The sequence below is a fragment of the Bombus bifarius genome, unplaced genomic scaffold (genome assembly GCF_011952205.1).
Source record: "Bombus bifarius isolate JDL3187 unplaced genomic scaffold, Bbif_JDL3187 scf7180000009825, whole genome shotgun sequence".
NCBI classification, from domain to species: domain Eukaryota; kingdom Metazoa; phylum Arthropoda; class Insecta; order Hymenoptera; family Apidae; genus Bombus; species Bombus bifarius.
Window position 1 is genome coordinate 449,321 of NW_022885359.1, and position 22,482 is coordinate 471,802.

General features: G+C 42.5%; 1 protein-coding gene across 9 annotated transcripts in view; it reads right to left on the reverse strand.

The window, feature by feature from the left end:
• Positions 1-22,482, reverse strand: part of LOC117215819 (RNA-binding protein Musashi homolog 2) — a 123,381-nt gene that overhangs the window by 34,561 nt on the left and 66,338 nt on the right. The window contains exon 1 of one of the 9 annotated variants that reach the window (XM_033462307.1): positions 15,858-16,726. The exons of 7 other annotated variants lie outside the window; for them this stretch is intronic. In XM_033462307.1, coding sequence (XP_033318198.1) covers positions 15,858-15,889 — 32 coding nt within the window. In that variant the 5' untranslated portion in view covers positions 15,890-16,726. Of the gene's footprint in view, positions 1-15,857; positions 16,727-22,482 lie in introns of those variants that run through there. One more of the 9 variants, XM_033462309.1, reaches the window with a different exon arrangement.

Below are 22,482 nucleotides of genomic sequence, written 5' to 3' on the forward strand. Positions count from 1 at the left end.
TATTATGTGGAAACAAAAATTGTCACGTACCAAGCAATCCAGCAATTTCCAAACGATAATTCACGCTCGGTTCTCGAATCGAGCGTGACTAAGACAGATTAGCGGACACCGAGAGATACGAGGCTCTATCCCGGTCGAAAATTACGTAACACGTGGAGAAATACGTTCGAATGAACATTGACCGGAATGGCGGGCTCGTCTATTCTCGATATCGATGTCCCATAGACGGGTTAAATCGTTCGCACACACCGCGAACGTTTCTAATAACCAGATAATTTCGCAACGATAATACAATCCAGACCTCGATCTATGATCTCACCCCGTTCACGGGGGTATAGCGTGCTACTTCGAATTAGTTTTGGATAATTTCCAGCACTTTGTAACTAGCATACTAACAAACGATCGTGTGCTTTATACGAATAAAACGCTCGTCGTCGCGTGTAATTTGGATAAAATCCAAGGCGTTACGCGATTTCGTCCGTTATCATTTTATTCCAAATAAGAACGCGATTATATTCGGAGTTTCCTGGTTCCTTGCACGATGCATTCTTAACGATAACGCTAGAATTCTTTTCGCCCATTAGGGAAATCGATAAGCAGAGGTGAAATATCGCTTCTTCGTTAAAAGTACAGGTAGGTATACGCGTAGGATTCTTCGGCATTAACGGTACAAAGAAAGGTACTGGCCGACACTTCGCAAACAAGTTGGACTCTGAAACTGTCATTGGAAACAAAACCGACCATCGCAGGACTATGGCTTATTTCCGATATAACGAGTATATAACAGGATTGATAATGACTATATGAAGGTCAGGCCAGGTGATAGTCTGTGCAAAGCGATTAAGAGGGGCACCCTTAATGCGGCGAAAGGTAGGAAGGTAGGTAGGTTAGCGACAGCTGTTACTCGTCCCTGCACGAGAGGCCATACATCAGAGCTATACATTAGACAGCGTGTTTGGATCGTTTAACGCGGTTCAGCAAGTGGACCCTTCCACGAGGTTGCAGCCTGGACCAGGCCTGCGTTACCTCCGACATCGTCGTCGGGGGCAGCATGTGCCTGGACAAAGAGCTCATTCAGCTACGGACAATGGCCTTGGCTGGAGAGGCCGCTGCAACAAGCCTGCCTCCTGCCTGTCCGCCTGTGCCTTCTCTGTCTTCTCTGCACATGGCCTGCAATCAAGCTTTCAGAATACTATTTTTCCACTCGATCCGACATATCGGGCAATCGTCATCGATTAATTAACACATTCACGACCATTTTGTATCGAATCGATTTCATCAGGTTGAACGCAGATTAACAACGACAATTATTCCGTATTGAATCGATTCGACCGCGTTGAATGGTAATGTGTATTGTTGTAGTATAATGGTGTACAGGGAGACTATGTTAGAATATGATTTTGAGATTAGGAAAATTCAATTATGTAAGCAAATTCAAATATTGTGGTTGTGCGATGAATGTGACGACAAATTATTGAAAGAAACAAAGAGATACTAAGGTTGCTATTTTGTCTTTTTCTTGAATCGTCACGGCTGTCCTACGCGACGAAGGTTGCTAACTGCTTTCTCGATAATGCAAGTACCGTTTTTCTGTCCATTCTATTGTCTTCGTCGACCGAGGCTATGAACGAGTGACAGAATGCAAGTCTAACGGATCGAAAGTCGACAAATGAAGAAAGAGATCGAAAGATGTCAGTGAAGTTTCGCATGGACAAATAGAAAGGAAGGAAGGATAGAAAAAGAGGAGCGTTCGTGTTCCCTTTTTCCGTCCATTTCGAAAAGCCCTTTTAGCGAGCAATTTACAGACTGGCTCTCAGACCTGCTATACCGTACAGCGTACAGCAACTGACGGTGCGCGAAAGCGAGAGCGAAAAGGAAAGAAAACGAATTCGCTCGCCGAAGCGGGAAAGTGAATCGACGCCAATGTTCACGACCGAACATGCCTCGTTTATGCTCTTTCTTTCTCTTCTGCTTACCTTCTCGCGGCAAAATGTAACCTCAATCGCATGGTTGCAACAGTGTCTCACGTAGACCAATGATCTCTGTCTAATCTAGTGATAATTCTTAGTTTAAATGTTTTAGTAATGTAGAAAAATAAAAGACTGAAAAACATCGCTAATAAGAAAAATAATATCGTAACTATTCCCTCCTAGCAACTTATCTATTTCGTTTCAGATATCTTCAGTTTATCATATCTATTTTAATATCTATTTCCATTTCGATTGCTTAAGCTCTGTTCGTTTTTTCAAATGGTTTCATTAAAATTCGTAAAAGCGAAGACGCAACAGTTGCGTCTATAACCTACCAACGAGAGTCAGATAGCTAAGTTTCAGATAATTAACTGTTTGAGTCCCACGGGTCATTGAAAGAATAGGGCCGAAAAATCCCGAACTTGTTTTAATCAATTGCGAAGAGAAACAAGCGATACAATAGCGCTCGTCACATTTGTTACTTTATGGAATATATCTATATTATTATATATGTGTACTATTAGTTTATAAATATTTCAAGTCTTGTTCAATAAAAATTATTGAGAAGATAACTATGAAATGCAAAATACCGTTAGTCGTCAGTAGCGTTCAAATGTACTGGGACTTTTCGACACAAAATCTAAACAGCGCGATCGCGCTACTTGAGATTCAAACAGTTAACCTCTTAGGTACGATACGCCACTATAGTGATTTTCGTGGATGTTATGTTATATTACGACGCGCCACTATAGTGGTTCATTCTACTGATTCATTCGCTTACCGTTTGAACTATCTGATCTTTTTCATTTGTCTTGCTTCACACTTTTTTTTGCCCTCACAACATTTTATAACAGTGTTAACAATATACACACAACATGTGGGCTTTGTTTTTGACATGCCAGTGTCAGGTATTAATTGTTGCTTTTCGTTAAAATAAATATACCATTATTAGATGCTCTTTTTAACATGCCGATCCTTATCCTTATAATTTTTTAGAATCTTCAACCTCAAAATGTCGCTTCAAAATGGAAAATTAAGAACAATTTGACAGACACTATCGCGCTATGAGTGTGAAAATTGTAACGTGGGTCTATGTGTTGTACTGTGCTTTAAAATATATCGCACTCAATTATATTATTAATTATTAAAGTAAATTATTAAAGTTAAAGTATATGCATCGCATTTTTAAGAAAAATTATAATTTAGTTATCAAAAACTTCGTTCCAATGTGCTTGGGTGAGAACGGCATTATCCGTCACACATTACAGTGATGTATCGTTTACGCGTAATTCGCGTCAAACTCTACCGTACAGAGAAACAACCCCGCGCAAAAGCCGTACCTAAGAGGTTAAGAGGACACAACGTATGCGTGAATATTAGCAAACGTATTAAATCGCTACTTCGTTAAAACTGCAAAGAATTTGAAAAGTTTGATACGCAAAGATAACACGCACGTGTGGCGAATCGGCTTAATTCGCGCGGACATTCCATTAGAAACAACGGCGAACTTTAATTTCCGTTGAAAAATCGCAAACTCGTTACCTCGTCCCGTTAATTAATCGCGTCCGGAACAGCAAAAACCGTTCCAATCTTTTTTCTAAACGGATTAACACTTGTTGATCGAGATACGCACGTTCCAGGCTGTCGCTGGTTTAATCGTGGCGCGTTTATCGTCACGCGAACGCACAGAGCAAGCGTTTATGTTCGCTGTACAATAGTCAACGTGTTTCTTAGGAGGAACATCAGCGAGTTTGATTAATACGTGTTTTCTGTTCGCATTATCGGATATTCTCTCCGAATGAAAACGATAGGAAAGTAGTCGATGCAGCAGCTATTACGGTGTCTCTCGATCGCGGTCGCTATTCTTTTCATTTTCACCTCGTTACTGCTCGGAAAGAACTTTCGCTGGAGTACGTAATAAAATCCTTGCTGGTTCCCCTCTCTCTGTCGCGCTCGCCGCTAGAAGGGAGCACTTCAGAAGAGTTTATATCGCGGATCTGGTATACACCATCGGCGCGCGTCTGGCAAAAGAAAGGCATGCCACTTAAAAAGGGCGTGGTGTGCTTTCTCGTGTTCCACGGGAATAAGTACATCGTAAATACGTGTTATTCCTCTGTGGACGTTTCGACCACTGTGCGAATGCGATTCGTGGAAAAACAGTGCGATCGTGGCTCGACTACAAAAGAAAAGAGAAGTCTAACCAAATAAACTCTTCGTTTCGGTAGAAAACTACTTGAAACTCGCGGGTCTCTAATAAAAACTTGCGCTTATACCTACATTCACGTGCTACACGTTAGCGCTGCAAATATCAATGACAGTATCGTTTACTTTGACAAAATCTTTCGTTAAGTAAATATAAGAAACATGTAATAGTTGCAAACTTTTGATTGGTAGCATCCAACTTGTATTTTTGTAAATTTTTTCCTTTCGTTACCTAAGTCATACTTAAGTCATACTAAGTCATAAAAAAGTAAATTCCAAAGATACAGTTAGAAGGCACCATTTTTTATTTATAGAATAAATCAGCATAGTTATGAGCGACTCGTGTGTGACATCATAGACGAAGACGAAGTCAACATCGATTGAAATCATATGCATTTTTAAATAACATAACTGCCGGTCGTGCCTCGTTTGCCAGAAAAGACAGTAACCTGGTAAACGAAGCGGTTTATACTTAACCGCTAATTTAATTCTCATTGCACTCCACTTTCATCGCGTAAACGATCCCATTTCAATTTTAAATCGATTTTAACAACTTTCTCGTTGTAAAAATTGCACATATATCGCGAGAAGCAACAAACACCCAAGTATTAAGAGTCGTTAACGTAACTAACAACGTTGTAACTCGGTTACGTTACCGTTGCTCCGTTATACAAACTCGTTACCAAGTAATCTGATAACGAGCTAGTCAATTAATTAAACGCGATATGAACTTATTGTGACGCGAATTGTATCAAATTCCAAACCAGCCAATAACCGCGTCATCGAAATTGCTCGTCCGGCCGCTTCTCAAACCGCGCCATGTTTAAAATAACTATCCGCTTCTCAGCTGACCTAAACCACGCGATACAGCAAATATAGACAGTTATGTAGCAAACTAGAGAAAAGAAATGGCACTAAAGGCGTATCGAGCATGCGTACAGTATTTGAAAGGACTTCGCAGAGTCCCATTCTTCTTCTAGGTACTGGTTGCATGAGCCGACAGAAAAACGGAGACAGACAGGACAGCGTGAGATGCTAAACAAATGAGAAAACCGCAGGTAGAGAGATAGAAAGAGAAAGAAGTTAGTGGACAAGGGGCATCGGGCCCCTTGAGAGGAAGCGCAAGGAGAAGGAGACGAGGGGATAATCGACGGGAGATCGCGGCGAGAGAGGAGAGAAAATAAAGAAAAGAGTAAAAATCGGGCGAGGTGAAGGAATGCTCGGCCTTGGCGCCTACCGGCTGCTCGAAGAGGCCTCGCAACCTCGTCTGTCCGAACGAGGAGGCTAAGGATAGAAGTCGCATCGCGCCGCGACTCTCCTCGTGTAGGTACTTAGGTACTCGGAGAGCAACATTTTCACCAGTGTGGGAGTGTATGTACTCGCCGAGAGCAGCCGGTCGTGACAATGAAACTCGCGGACGATGAAAAGGAGGCGAGATTACGTAGGGTAGAATCGCTCCAATCCGAAAGAGGATTGACTGCACTCTGGTCTAGATGGCTAGACATGTTGGAGATGGCGCGTTTGGCGATATCTTGGTGTTTAATACCTCGATGAAATGTTCGCAAATATTAATAAAAGCGATGCAATTTTACAGTCGAGAAGAAGTTTAGAGTGGGAAAGAGTTTTAAGTGGAAGACAGGCTGATCTGTCGATCAACCAATTGTAATATCAGCCTTTTGTGATGGCAGCCAATAAAGTCAATGAGGCGAGCTAAAGGAAAATGCCTTGGATGAAAATTCTATAATAGGATTCGTAGAATAGTAGGGTTCACAAAGTATTGTGAACTATCTGCTTTGTCATGCACGTTAAAGACTTCTTCTCGACCGAACACTACATGGTAAACGTAGTTCACCAAAGAAGCTAAGGTACATGGTACGCGTTACCTCATCGAGTTACCAACAGATGTGCGGATGTTGTAACAAAATATACTTATAGAAGTCACATTTTTTGGCGGTAACGCGTGCGTTAAGTAGTTAGATTGGTGTAGTCGATTATAAATCCTGTCTTATTGATTTTTCAAGTACGAGCGTACCTACACGCTAAAATAAGATTGACGTCGTCCATTTATACATTCCTACACTCCATCTATTTATACGTTACAGGAGTTTATGGATAGAACGAAATTCTTTACCTTGCACCCTCGTATGTTATTCTTAACGTTCATTAGCTACACCGCCAGCGATAGTCATCGAATTTGATTTGATATTTCATCAGGCCGATAACCATCTGACGTTTATTAGATTCCGCCGCCAATTCTGCCGAAATTTATGCCGACGGCTTTAATAACGCCTGAGCGAGTGCACGATGAATTTAAATTGAACGCAGCAATGTACCACGGCGCCGCCGTGAAACGTGTATTTCGAAAATGGCGCGCGTTCGCAGGCTTTCGTAAGCGACCACGTAAAAAGAATTTACCGACGCGCGCGCAGTTACTCGTATCGTTATCTCTAAAACATCGACGCTTTTTACTGCGAAATGCACGGATAGATTTCAACTAGAACTTTTTCCATCTGCAACGCATCAATGATTTCTTTGTGAACGGAAATGGTATCGACCGCAATTCTGTTTCAGATACTTTCATTTCTCAGAAAGTAAGAACTGGCAGATCATTTTCTTACGTTCCGAAAAACGACGATGAAAAATCTTAAGAAAGATACCGCAGAAAATTATCGATATTTGTACGCATCCTGCTAGGAAAATAATCCAACGATACGTGAATGAGAACGAACGGAAAGGAAAACAGAATATAAAAGTCCTACCCAGCATTCCAAGCTCGTAATTTATGAACGTTGATAATTGAATTTCGTAGCATCGAGTACAGAGAGAACGGTTGTTACGAAATTTTCTTCCAATTATGAAACTGGTGAGTCGATAGCGTTCGAGCGAACGTAACGGAAGGCTTCGACAGTAAAATGTTTCCTCGTTCGTTCGGCTTTGTTAGCGTGCACCACGGCCCACGGATTCTAAGCCAGCTATAAAGAAAATCTCGGACGACGGGGAACGCCGACAGATATTACCAGCGCCAGGCTAAAAAATTTGCGATCCCACTTACATATGCGACGAAAGTGAAAGAGACGGCGCTGTTTCCGTATTCGGTAATTATAGAGACTTCATGGCCGTAAGAAAATCAAGATAGTACGATAAATTGTAGAAAATAAGATTAACAATGGGAATTCGCACGAACTTTATTTTTATAAATAATGAGACGAGTTTTATTACGTTTAATCGGGGCAACTAAAATTAATGAAACTAGATGTCGATCACTTAGCCCCGATTTATAAACGACAAAAATTCGCATGCCCTATTTTTATGATCGCGTTAACGGAGGTGGATTCACGCGTTTGTGTTTGAAAAAGAGTAAATTAATTTCGACGCTAGACGGAACAAAGTAGAGAGATGGTATATAAATTTACACATCAACTCTGGCTGTCTCAACTTTGGATACGGGAGCCCGCTTAACCTGAAAGAACGGCGAGTTTTCCCGACGAAATTTGATTTACGACAAATGGGTTTGTGTTGGAGCACCAACCACGGATAACTTGACCTACGGACCCAATGCACATACGAGAGAACAAGAGTTTTTCACTTGATCTATATACCGTCGAATTTACCCACGCCATTCATTTCGGGCATTTTTTTATTCTGTTCGCTTATTCACAAAGTTACTTCAATCTCCACCGTTTTACAATTCATGATTTAGTACTAAGGATGTATACAATTTTCGATCTAACGAACACCCGTTTATTGTTGCGGAAAAGTCTGAACTCGTAACGATCGTTAATTATACAATATTGTATTAAACCAATTACCATCGAGCCGCATTTACGAGGACCGAAACAAAATAACCAGAGACTGCCTCGTAGTAATTAAAGAAAACTACTTTTCAGATAAGACTCGACCCTAACCTTTTTAAACGCGCCATCATAAGCCGTGCTCTTATCTTAGGATTGCATTATTAATTTGTCTGGCCAGTCTTCATTAACCGGGCACAGGAACTTTAACTCGAGCAAAGACTACAAAGCCTCGATCGTTCGATCTCCGACGGAATTCCATTACGTAGAATCAATTAGACCGTAGGAGCTCGAAGTTGCGTTTTTTAAGTGCTGCTCGATGTCACGTTTCATCGTCGAAGTCGTATGAATCGATCGCTTGAGCCGCATTTTTCGTTTTCGGAGAAAGCATTTCTCGAAACGGTGTTCCAAGCGATGTGTTGCATCTTGCATTCAGCTCCGGTTTTCGATGCTCGATTGCATGTAGCAGTGATGCAAATGCATCGTGACACAGTTAAACAGGGAAAAAAAGGAAAAAGAGCGGATAAAGGGAGGAAGGAGGGAGAAAGAAAAAGAAAGGAAATTCTAAAAAGCATTACTTTGCGCTTTCGAGGGACGTTCATCGAAATCCATCAGGCACACGATTTTCATCGCACGAGTACCGGGGCTTGCAACGACGCGAGTCGAAAACGCAACTCGCTCGCCTTTTTTCGATGGCTTTCAAGTATCAAACGCCAACGCTTTTCGAGAGACGAAGAGCGATCGTGATTCGCGAACGAGATGAAAGAACCGAAGAAGGAAAGAAAATACCGACGAGTCAGTCCAGCAACGAAGTTCTTCAGGGAGACTGGCGGACACGAATGTAATGATCTTACTCCTTTTGAGCATGAATCTAATATATCGATTCAGACCTCTTAATGAGTAATTGTTTCAGATCGAAAGAAATCTGGTTTTGAGGTATACGAGTTACTGCGCACAAGACTGCAGGAAGACCCAGATCGTATGTACGTATAAAACTGTACGAAGGTGAAACGAATCTAGTAAGTCGATGCTCGAAAAGCATTTCGATCGAGTCACGTTACCGAGCTATGTTATGTAAGTCATTGTCGTCGTAACGATTTAAATCGATACATCTGATCCCACTAAACCACGATATTCAAGGTTGCATGTTCAATTCGATTACAAGAAACGTGCTATGTAAACGAAAATTCCTCGATTGCTTCACGAATAATCGCTGATACGTATTTGGAAATTTTGAAGTCGTTCTTTCGACAGCACGAAATACTTTCTTGGCTACTGAAAGAAAGCTAAAATTTACCGTAACTTCCGACCTAAACCAGAGTGAATCCACGCCTTCGGTAAAGTCACTGCCAATGAGACCGTGAAGCGATTTAGGCGATGCCAAAAAACACTACGACAAAATCGTTAATGGACCATCGAAGTATGGAGTGTACAATTCTGGTTACTTGTCGCGGACCGCGTGTTAATTTAGGCCGTAAAATTAGTGATCGTCCAAGGCTGCTTTATTTCTGACTCGAAGTCTGGCGCGAAAGCAACATCTTACGGACGCGTACGCAGACACAGAGAAACAAAAAGCTCTTTTCCCTTGTACGACTTTCGTCGAGATTTTTCTCGCGTGTGTTGGAAAATTGCGTGCAACGTGAATTTTTAACGGGAACTTTTGGACGAACTTGTAGCTGCGAACGTGTATCCACCGGTTACACAGAAATAACGTTTTTCCGGATGAGCGACTCGAACAAACGGAAACCTACGCTATTGTAACGAATAAATCTTTGGAGCGCGATCCCGGTGCTCGATTCGGTTCAGTTCGATTATCGAGCAGAAGTCGAACCGAAAGCGCGCTAGTTCGCCAATAAAAGAGAAAAGTGAACCGTCTCGGTCCAACGAGCGAACGGCGACGAGTGCGTGTTCCGTCTACCATAATTTGCTTTCGACATTCTTGATCTTTATCTCGGCCGTGCGTACGTACTGGAAATTTAATTTCTACGGAGAATTTTATTTCTTTGGAGAATTGAAACGCTAAACAGCGAACAATCGAAGAGTTTGCGGCGATAAGGTGACAGTTCCGATATTCAAACTGCGTTTATTGAAAGGTGCAGAAAGTTATAGGTTTCGTATGAAGATGGCATATAAAAAATATAACGAATACATTCTCATCGTGTTAATGTAACTTAATCCAGCATAGGTTCTCCAATTTTGCGAATGTAAAGCGTAAAATATATTTTATGGAGGCTCTCATATCTTTCAATATGCTGTGAAGATCTTTTATCTGTTTCTTCGGAGAACCTGTCTAACTTCCACTTTATTAGAGTGAACGTGTATGTATAGGCTTGGACGTGTTGAGTGAAAGCGGACATTTCGTGAAAAATCGATTGTAAGTGAGCTCTGTACGAGGACGAAGGAGAAAGAGAGTCGATCTACGAGGTGTGGCACTAAATCGGACTTTAAATTGTATCCGCTTTGTTTCCTTGTTTCTATTCAACATTACGGACGCAGCGTTTATATTCGTAATAATATCCTCTATTCTCGTCAAAGCTGTGAATTTTACTTTTCCATGGGGGAACATTAATTTCTGGAATAATACCTACGATCTACTCCTACGTATCAGACATTTACATCCGTCGCCTACGAACACCGCCGAAGAAGCTCAAATTTGTATGACATTTCGCCTACTTTGAACAGTACTTTAATTAAAGTTGCGCAAATTAACGATATTTAATATCGCGATTTAATAACACGAACAAAATTTAATCACGGACAGAACTAGCCGCGAATGGCTCTAATTGAATACCTCTCGTTCGCGGGATCAATAAATCGGACGATAAAATTTCTCGAGCGACCTGACGACGATTTATTCCCTCTCGATTGGTCGAATGGTGGATGCACCCGGTATATATCGCGAAGGGAAGTTCTCGGAGTCGAGTCGAGCTCACTCGTAGAGGTTGTAGATCAGAAGAGAATTACGAACAGAGGGAAAGAGACACAGAAGGGGTAGGAGAAAAAGAACAGGAGAGAAGGAAGGAAGAAGGGAACACAGAGGAGGGGGCGGAAGAAAGAAGGAAGCCAAAGGAGAAAGAGAAGCCCGATAGTGCCACCACGTGCATCGACCGAGGTCTTTGTCTCTGGATACCACCGGTGGTTGGCCGATTCCTCTCTCTTTGCTAGGCTACTTTTTTAGGCACACGAGGTCCCGGTTCCACGACTAACTAGCTCTATATCTTGCGTATCGAACGTTGCTCTGATCAAGATATCGGATATGGGAAACCAAAAAATATTCTATGCCAGGATTAATCGCCGAAACCACGAAGGATCTTCAACCTGCTCCGTTATCGCGTATTCTTTCAATCAAACCGAAATCAATCGATGTTTCTAGAAGTTAGATACACATTATTTTTCCATTCAGCAAGTGTATATCGATTTCGATTTGACTCTAATATATAGAGTTTCAGACAGCTGGCGCCAAACTTCGGTATATATTACTTAACAAAACTAGTAAGAAAGTTTCAATAGATATGTGTCCATTTACTCGTTTCAAAGTTACAAGACTTTTTCATCGATCAAATATCGACTGTCTCTGCTTACAGCGTTGACGACAGATTACAATTACAACTCACAACGTTCGATATGACTTCCATTCGTTCAAATACATGTTTCGGCTTTCTTATAGAATCATTATTTCAATACCACAACTTTCTGAAAGAGTCCGTACAAACAGTCTAAATAAGAATCTCTAGAGGCACAAAGCGAGATCGATGGACGGTGCGCAAAAGATTGAAAGAGCGAAGCACTCGGAGACACGAGCCGACGGTGTCTTTTAAAGACCGAGAGAAGCAAAGAAAAATTTCCCGATATTTATCGGGGCCGGTGTGGGAGTCACAACAGAAGTGAACAGCAGTGACATCGAAAGCACCTCGAGCGCGATACTCCAGCGAGGCAAATAATCGAGCAGTCGCGGCGATGGCCAGACCCGGTTTAAAAGCATCTGACGATGTCAGTGACGGACATTTATTGACACAACATTCGCGGATCGTAGCCAGCCGCGCTGGTTATCGACTGCACAAGTGCACAATGACGGACATCCACTGGTCGAAGAAAACACGTGACTCGATCCCTCTCATCGTTCCTCTCTGTTTCGTCCCGAAGCTTCCATCTGGCTGCGCCGCGCAGCCCGGACCCGCTCTTCTCTTTCTCCGTTCTAGCAAAACCAATTGCGTGTTTCGTGCTTCTCGGTAACCGGCCGACCTATCGTCCAAACTAATTACAAGCCACGCTTTCCATCGAGAAACAAACGACGGCTCGCTGGCTCTCCGTCTGCGTTTATCATGGGCTTTCTGCCAGAGAATCGCGTCCGGGAATTGCGTGGCAAGAGAAATGAAAGTGAAAAACCGTGCAGAGACTATTTAAGCTCGATTTCTGATACCTTCCAAACTTCACACATATCTACACCTGCTTCCATGTATAGCATCTTTTTCTATCTTCTTCAAAATTTTAAAAGTATCTCTTGCCTTAGTACTTATACTTTTAGGAGAATTTGATTGATCTATCAACTAATCTTAAAAGATTTACTTTAAACAGTTATTAAGATTTGCGCTTAATAGTTTTCCTCCAGTTTAATCATAAAGCGATCAAAATTTTTGCTCAAGTTCGATTCCTTCAGTCGTATCCAGAAAAATTCGGATATGCGGAAATATCTGCATTTCAATAGTTTCAATTCCTCCCTCCCCAATAACATTAAACCGATTCTTGTGCAGGAATTTATTGGCTTACCATTTGTAACAACTAATGATTATATATTTTCCTACAGGCACAAGCGTGCGGGGAGCGCGTTAATTAATTACGAGATATTCACGGTTCGAATTCCGTCACAAAAATGTTGACATTCCAGAGGATCGGCGATTCGATGCACGACGATTTGTCGAATGAACGTTACAAATACTCGACGAATGCGATACGTCGGGGTTGCAGTTCCTAATGAAGCCTCACTGAGTAGCTTTTGCGTCACTTCGATAATTTGACTACGCATTTGCCTTTTACCCTTAACCTTTTGCACGAGTCACGAATAATGCGATAATTTACATTGTTTGATGCGATATTGTTCGCGTTCATTCGAGTCTTTGCGTTAACATCAGAGAAATTCCAATAATTAATATTTGTACATGCAGCATCAGATACGCAAGTAGATACCACTTTTTTCATGGTACCACTGTTTATGACTCATTGAAACAATAGGAGAGAACAGTCAGGCTTACGTTTCAATTAAAACTTTAGCCATGTACGTCAGTAACCGCGTTTCCTCCTGCCGTAAACTAAAAAGTTTCGTTTTCTACCGTTCTACTACACCGAGGATGATTCTTGAACGCATATCTTTTGAAAATTATACTTCTATAAAGCCAATTATACTTCTCAAATTGCAAAGAGAAAGAGAGCGAAAGACTGAACAATCCATAAAACAAAATTTATCTTTATAAGACCGCAACCGAATAAACGTGAACTGTTTTAGTTTAGCTAGTGAGAGAATACAAATAGAGTGACATAGTTGGCTCTTTAGTCCAGCGTGATGCAACGTATACATCATTTGAATCACGTACAATATATATACAAGGATATGTGCATATGTACCCGTCTCGTATGATAGGGGCGATACAGCGAGGTCATAAAATCGATCAGGAATTAAAGTTTACATGTTTGAGAAGCAAAACAAGTACATATGTAATTGCAGACGGTTTGAGAGATATGAGGACCTCGAGCCTCGTTCAAAGCCAAACGATGATAGCTCGGAAGAACCAGTTCTTCAATGACACATTGTTGCGCTACTAACAATGATGGAAATTAATTATGGAAAATTGACACAGGTGTCCGCATGCATGCGGGCCACGTACAACAATACGTACGGCTAGATCAATGAGTATCGTCACTCAACGCGTTAATTTACGACCTCGCTTGATTTTTCTCGCCTTGCTCGCGCAAATGCAGCTGTTCATCTCGTTTTCCTTCCACGACCTCGTAAGAATATCTTTCGTATTATGTACTTACGTACTAACAATTATCCTGAGCTTTTGTAGCATCAACAACAAAAGAGAGGAATTTAAAGACTTGTCATTGTCGTTGGCATTTTCAGAAATCTCGTGAAGGCGATACCTTCAAAGTAATTTAAGGAAACCAGAACAAATTCGTTCATACTTGTACCGCGTCCAAACATACGACACGACAGTTTGCACCGAGGTTTAATTATGGAACATAGCTAAATACAGCCATATGCAATTATTCATGCTTTTCCGATAAAAGTATTGAAAACGGTAATACTACGTGACGTACACAGATTTATGTAATCCTATATACCGTCGACGTCAATGCGCTAGGAAGTACCAATAAATATTTTTACGTAGCTTCTGTATAGACAAATTTTATTGCCGCGTAGTTGTCGATGGCAAATCAGTGATTATTCGATGCAGGCAATTTTATTGCGATACGTAACGAGAGCTTAATTACCAATTATCCATTCCGATTGGCGAAATTCACTTGGAAAGTTGTCACGGACCTCGCTTTCGATTACCGTCGAGGCAATGTCAATACACAATACACAGTCGGTTGCTTTTTCATCGTCATGACAACCGGGTTAAAGAAAATCGGAATCACAATCACCTAACCTAACTGCAAGCATAACGGCCCTCGGTGTCACGCTACTTCCTGCACCCTTTCCCTGCTTTCTGTTTTCTTCCCCTCGCGAGCCGCGTCGAATTGGCGTGTTGCGTTGCCAGGACAACCAAGGAGCCTCTTGATTAAACGAAACGCAATTTACAAGATCCGAATCGTGATTCAATGGAACCTTCAACGTTTCTTACATCTCTCCCTTGCGTCGTTTACCATCAGGCTGTTTGTCTTTTTCTCTCTTTCTCCGGCTGTCCGTCGAGCGAAAAGACAGTATGGCGGAACGATCTCCGATGTCGTCGTTCGACACGTGAGCTTTTTTGTCAACTTTCGAATCGGTCTGAACGCAGCTATTCTCGTTTGCACACGATTGATTTCTCTGAAACCAGCCAACAAGGGCTCAGCCACGATCCTTGTAGGTATACACGCGCGTATCTACACGTTTGCACGCCGTACATACATCGGGGCTGAAAGAGCGAGCGAGTAAGGCAAGAGGGGAAAGAGAGACAGGGATGGAAGATACAGGAGGGCGAAAGTGCGACGGAGAAAGGGAGAAGGAGCAAAGGGGGAAAGGACAAAGCGTCGACGCGCTCGAAGTTCGGGCGTACCTCCTATCCCGTAGAAACGTGCATACGTCTCTCTTTCTCTTTCTGTTTCTCTGTCCAGCGTTTCCCGTCTCTTGTTTGCACACAGCCGACCGCGCGTCCTATCTCTTTCCCATTCGTGAAATACATACATACGTGCAACATCGAGCGCACACATACACCCGCGCACATCGCGATGCCAGTTGCACACGTTTTTGTTTCCTCTGGCCGGTTTTCTACGCGAAATAAAGCATGGGCACAAGATCAAATACGCAGGCAGCGTGTACGTACGTGAAGCTCATTATCAAGCGATTCGAAGCGAGCATGACAGACGAGCACGACGAAAACAAACAGTCCAGAATGAAAGGGTTAACGCAAGGACAAGAAAGAACACGAACATGAACATGAACATGAGCATGAAAATGAACATGAACAGGAATGCGAACACCAGGACACGGGATGGTTGAAGCGTGTGAGATGCAGCAGGACGAGACGCGTATTCGCTGCCAGAGAAAAAGCAGGTCTTTCGTACGGTGAACATACAAGCGCGCGCGCACACACACACGCACGCATGTGACATACAAAAAGAAAACGGACAGGGAATTGCCGTCGAACGACTTGAACCGCAGGGAAAAATGAAGGACTAGTGGTCGTTTGCTTACCCTACTGCCGGGAATGTCGTATAGGGAAACATTGTTGGACGCGGTCACTTCCAGGATCCTTGTCGTCGTTCGGTTCTCAACCGGTAGACTCTTCTCGATGTACCTTCTCTTTTACGTTCTCCTCGCACTATGTCTCGACGTCACAGGTTAAACGAAACATACACAACCACTCGATACGATATATAGACGCACAAGTTCAAGGTCGTGACGATACGAATATAACCAAACGACGAGGATGTCGCGTCGGTGGGCCACGATGACGCGCGACCGTGCGTTACGGGCTGCCTCTCTCGGTACCTAAATCACAGTACCGCCAAAACGCAGCAACTGGACCGGCTAATATTCGCGAATTAGAACCGCACACACCGGCCAACTCGAACAAGCCGAATCTTCGAGACAAAGGGTCTCCCTGTTACGCCGGTATTCGAACAGGCTGTCGCTGACTTTTGCCTGCGCATACGAAGTAACTGAAAGAAAGGAACGGCGAGTCGTGATGACAGGAACGACGAGCCGCGCGAGTCGAGGACCGGCTTTCGACGCGGTAACAGCACCCACGATTGATAAGACGCGAGTCACCGCGAGAACCGGAAAACACGAGAAACGCACGCCGGCCACTCTCTTTCTCCCTCTCCCTCTCACGGTCGGCTTTCTTCTTTCCTTCTTTCTCTCTCGACCCCCCTTTCTTCTTTCCACGACAGTTTTGTAGGTTAGTCCAAACGACCGGCTAGACGATAACGGCGTCGCTGCGCGTCTCTCCAGTCCTCGCACTTCACAGTGTGGCAGCTGTGCGCTCGCCTCTTCGACCTATTGGTGGGGGAAACCCGTGGCAGGCAGAGAGGGGATAGGCGAAGGGATCTCTAGCACGGAGAACCGACCGCACGGGCCGTCGACGAGCACAACGGGGAAGGGGGAATTGGCCGAACCAAGGGATACACCGCGAAGTAGGGGTAGGTTAGGTTGGGACACCTGGAGGGAGAAGCGAGCGCACCCCTATGCGAACGCGGCCGTGGCGCGTACTACGAAACAGGCGCACGCACACAGACAGAATGCCTGTTCGCAATTCCTCTGCCCTTCGCTAAAAGACTCCACGCCTCGTGCTGTTCCGCGGCGGTCGGGAGTCCAGTCTTTGCAGTGGTGCTCACTAAATGCTTCTCAACTTCCACTAAACGGTTGCTTTTACCAACGAATATCGGTTTTCGAATCGTACGCGGTTTTCAAGTTACTCGACTGCTGCAAGAAAATTTCAACTATTCGTGGTTCGCTGACAAGATTCGTCGAGGAGAGTAATCCATTCATCGATAATCTAAACGCGACGGAATAAATAAACGATCGCTTTTACTTTTACTGTTAACAACGCTGACATCTACCGAAGAGTTAGCTTTGCTTAAGACTGCATGATTTGTATTCATTTCGATTGATTTGTTATATATTTGATAAATATAAACTAATATGTATTATCGGAAAGAGCACAAAAACTTAAGGGAAATCTTGTAAGCAACTATCTATATGGTATAATTTAGTTGCACCTTTTCCCACAGTAAAAATCAACCACTGACTTTTTCAATAAACCCAACAGGTGCTCAATGGGAATTGAGTCAGGCGATTGGGATAGCCATTCAAGGACCTCAGATCCCTCGATGGACAACCAGAATTTCGTTACTTTTGTCGTGTGCTTCGAAACACGATATTATTCTATTCTATTTATTTCCTTTTCCTATATTCGACATAATTTCCATGTTTTTAATCCTCCTCATAACTGCAAAGGAACGAGAAATCAAAGTAAGTATCTACTAATTAATACAATTCACTATTTAGAAAGTTCGATAGGGAAACTTCGAAATATGCATAAGTAAGAATTGTTGCTTGCAATCATTAGACATAGCAACGGCAATGTGCGCATTCTAAATTTATCTAAAAAGAAGATAAATGCGCATTTCCTAGAAGCTAGAAGTATGTAAACGAACTGGCGAGTCAGTCACTGTACGTAGAGAGAACTGTGTTTCTCTTGATTCTGAGCCCTGTTACGAGGGCCACTTCATCCGCCGAGAGCCCTCGTGTTCGTGCAACGAATCACATTGCCGGAGACGGAAAGGATTAAGGATTCTAATTGATGACACACTTTGCCTCTCGACGGCTCGTTCGTATGTGCTACGCGTTTCCTTTCTCCTAGGAAGCTCGCCAATCGTTGATCGTATTACCAACATTATATTGGGCGCTTTTGGTATTAAAACGAATCGAGCGAAACTGCAGATTTAGAAAAAACAACAGTACGATAAAAAGGTTCCATTTTAAATGTATAAAATGTACTCTTAGTGTTACGTCGGGCGACACTCTACCTAGACCAGGCCACATACCGCGGCAACTCAATAGTCTTAAGGACCCATTGTAAATCTCAGGAATTTGCTAGCTAAGGTCCTTCAGACCGAACAAATATCGATTTTCCTAAATCGCTTTCTAAATATTATTGTCTACTATGGCTTGACACGGGAAAATTAGTTAGAAAATTCTCACGCATGACACTTCATACTAGGAACTTTCTATCGAGGGCGGCTAAGACCCTTTCTAGTTCACCAACCTTCGTTTATCCCATTAGAAGCAATGTATACTGCCCTCATTTTTCTGACCAAAAATGTCATGAACAAATCCGATAGTTCCGTGCGCTAGACACACCCATCGCTAGCTTTCCTCCGACATAGCATCGGTAAATTACTTATTCTTCAACGTTAGAATAATCGACATGTCAGTACCGGGTTAGTTTTTTCCCTTATTGCTACGTCAACTATAACAAAAACTCTAAGAGCCTTGCTCGATTACCAATGAATATTGTGCCAGTGTATCGCATCTCTATACGCCAAATCATTGTTTACGACGTATATCACAAGCAACGGTGTAACTTAAGTGTTAAAAATATATAGTTTATAACCCTGTTAATCGCAGTGTTATACCCTCTCAACCAGCCCCATTATCTTAACGGAAATCGGGGGATCGTGTCTTTCCGCGTTTGGTCGAAAATACACTTAGGTTTGCAGTTAAGCGAATCAAGCGAATCAGGCGAAACTGGTGAATGAAGTTTAAAAGGGATCAACCTTTTAATGAAATTTGCTTCGTTAATATGGAAAATGTGATTTAGATTTTTGGAGACAGTTCGTGTACAAGTTGTCAATGGAAGCAGAGAAATTCGATGATATGCATTTTGATACTATTCAAAACGTGTTCGAATCTGTACCTTTGTGAAAATTAACTCACCAGCAGCTTTGTGGAACGCCGAGTTCACATTCGGGTAAAATTTCCACTGTTGTATCGCCGAGTCTTAAGCCACTAACTCCCACCATTCGCTCGCTCATTTTCTCCGAAGACGCGGCACAATACATTTTTCCGGAAGAACTGTCGGTGCGTTTCCACGAATCGTGAGGGAAGCGAAGAGGGAAGAAACGATCGAGAATGTTAACGCCTGGGCGTTCTTTAACACGTGCACGTTGACACAAAGAGAGGTGGGCTCGGTGGGCTTGACGTGGGGAAATCGGCATCAGACCAGACGGCAATCTCACGAGCCAACGTCGTACGACTTAAGCAACTGAATAACGCGCACGTTTCACTAGTGACTATAAAACCAGCTAAGAGTAAAAGCTATATATAGTAAAAAGTACCGTTCGGTCAAATAAACAATCAACACAAAGTATGAAGCGAAAACCTGGAAAAGTAATACCTGAATACGTTTCTTGGATAGTTCGAATGTACGCTTTTCCCACTGTTATATACTTTTATTACCTGCTCCAACCTTTTTCGCATATATATATATATATATATATATATATATATATATACACAATATATATACTGAGAACGGTATACCCAACTTGTCACTGTAATTGCCGTTGCATTTTTCCCAGGCCTTCAACTCAATCCCCTGTACCGTACATTCGCTCGGTCGCCGCCACTTTGCTTGAGAATTGTACGGTGGAATGTCAAGAGGGCAGGTCAGGATCTGGGACTAGCTGGCCGGCCTCCAAATCGCTGGCCAGATTCTGGACGTGCGTGCCTCGACACAAGGTAAATGTGCCGACGTTATTTGACGGCTGTACGTCGCATCGAGACACAAAACAAAAAGACAGCCAGTGAATCTTATCGTGAGGCGGCTCTGCCACGTACGATGATTCACACGTGTCTCCCCTTTATTCTTTATTTTTGTATTGAGCCAAGGAAGGCGATGGCGTTCGAGTGTTCGCCATCGAATATGAAAACAGCGGCAAGTTCAACCTTCGTTCCCGTCCCTTTCGCTTAAAAATATAAGTATATCTAGGTTATTTCGAAAGTTGCTGAATGAAGATCGAACAAGGGTATTGTTCCCATTGTAGGTATTTTTCATTCGATTCGATACTCGGCACGCGTATCAGCCCTGGCTGGATATTACGAATATCAATATGATTCGAATAACACGGATACGGGTTCTAACCAAGCAATATCTAAATGGCGCAAGTACACAGCGCCGTGACTTTAATCTCGCGAAGTAGATACCATTTCCGTACAAACGGCGAAACTCGCTTACTTCCGGCCGTGTAATTACTTAAAGAATCGTTTTGCGCATGATGTTTTATGCAGCGATACTTCGAACAACTTCTCCGACAACTTGTTTTATCCGATGGTATTAGCGATGATTAATGCTCGTCGAAACTCTCGAGCAGCTCTCTTTCAAAGATGGTAAGAATACGTGTATATAAGAAATGTATCCTGTAAAAAGTGGAAAGTTCCTGTAAAGAGTAGAAGAGTGTTGTAATACGCAGGTATATCGTCAGAGCGATAGAGTGATGTCTATTGAACGCAAGAATATTTTTTTATTTATCAGTTAGAATCGCCGAAAAGGATATAAAACGTGACACGGCAAATGAGTTCGATGTTCGATGCGAAGCAAACGATTTCTAGCTGGTTCGGCCCAGACAAAACGCAGGAAGTACTCTCGGACTTCCTCGTCCGGTAACACGAAGCTTTGCGAGGGAGGGAAGACAGCTGGGGTGAGAACAGTCGTAGTGTTTCTGGCGTCGTCGGTTGAAACCTATCCTCACGCTTCGGTTCGTTCCCGTGACTTCGACCGAGACATCGCGGACGCGCGATTTTATTACGTAAATTGAATTTGCGCGATACGACGCAGCACGTCTACGATCCTCCTTCGGGAGATAACATCGCGGATCTACCTAATGAAGTATGTTGTAATTGTATCTATCCAACGGATACCCCGAGGACGTTAAAAGCTCCGAATCGCGGTACTCGTTCGCAACGATCCTCTTCGGGAATATTCCGATCTTCATGAATACGCGATAAGGAACTCGACGATCGATTTTTAACTAATCAAGAAAGATTAATTACGCTAATCGTAAGATGCTTAATACGACACCAAGTCTTGTTGTCGTGAATTCTTAAAAAGCTACAATCTACTTGATACACAGAATGTTAGAAAACAAGTTAGAAAACAGAAATACATTACATCTAAATTGTTTAATTTGACATAAACTATCAATCCACTAATCTTCCATGTATCTTTATCACCTTGAATCTAATCGAATGCTACGACGAATAAATTAATCAGTCTTACTAATTAACTCGCGGCCTTAATTGATGGTCACGTAGATACTTAATACACGGTATGTGTCAAGCAAACCGTGAATATTGTAATTTGAAATCGCGATACATCGAGATCGCGACGATGCTCGCCGCTACGGATAATTAACGTTGGTCTTTATTTCTTCATTATATTTCTATCGCCTTCACGAACACGTACTTTTTCCTTTTTAACGCGTGTTCAATACTACTAATCGGCATATCATGCGAAAAACAGCTCGTATCTCATCCGTACGTAACAACCTTGGATATATGATAAATATGTTAAAAGATTCAGTGAAGAAAAACAGGAGTCCATTCAAAAGAAAATTCTGCAATCTCACTTCAACTATTTTATGTCAAAGTAAATCAAGAAAATTCTACTACTTGTTACATTCTATCCGTGTAATTTTTATTTGCAAAGATCGTGGCAAGTTTGTACGTAAGCGTTTAAATGGCCGAATGTTTGGACAATAAATATATACATGGTTAAACCTGCACGAGGAGGAAAAAAGTTGTTGGCACGAATGTTGCAGACCGTTTCTTCGGTCGAATGGCTAGGAACGATTAACCGGGAGGCTTTGCTTGAATTCTAAGCGGAGCTCGGACACGACCCGATTAAATATCGCGGAAATTGAATCTATAAATTTCTCGTTGCCATAAATTTCGTAACTTGCCGCGCGTAAACTGGCTAGCTCCAACGGCGTTTCCATCTCGTCCCTGGTGAAGCCGAAACATCGTCCGAGAGAAAAGTAAGGAACGAATCTGCTGCAAGGAAAATAAGGACGCAAGAAAGTATATGATCCGGACGGAAGTAATACTTTCGTTTTAATAGTGAAAATTGACAAGCTCAGGTACTTCAGAGTGATGCTAAGGAAAAGAGGACAAAGAAAAGTTGTAGATCATAAGAGTACATATTTCGCTAATCCGATTTTCTAAATATGGAAACTAGCCATGATTCACGTGAAACGTGTTATTCATCCAAGAAACACGATGCGGGATTACATTGTTCTATGTAAACCCTGAGACTACA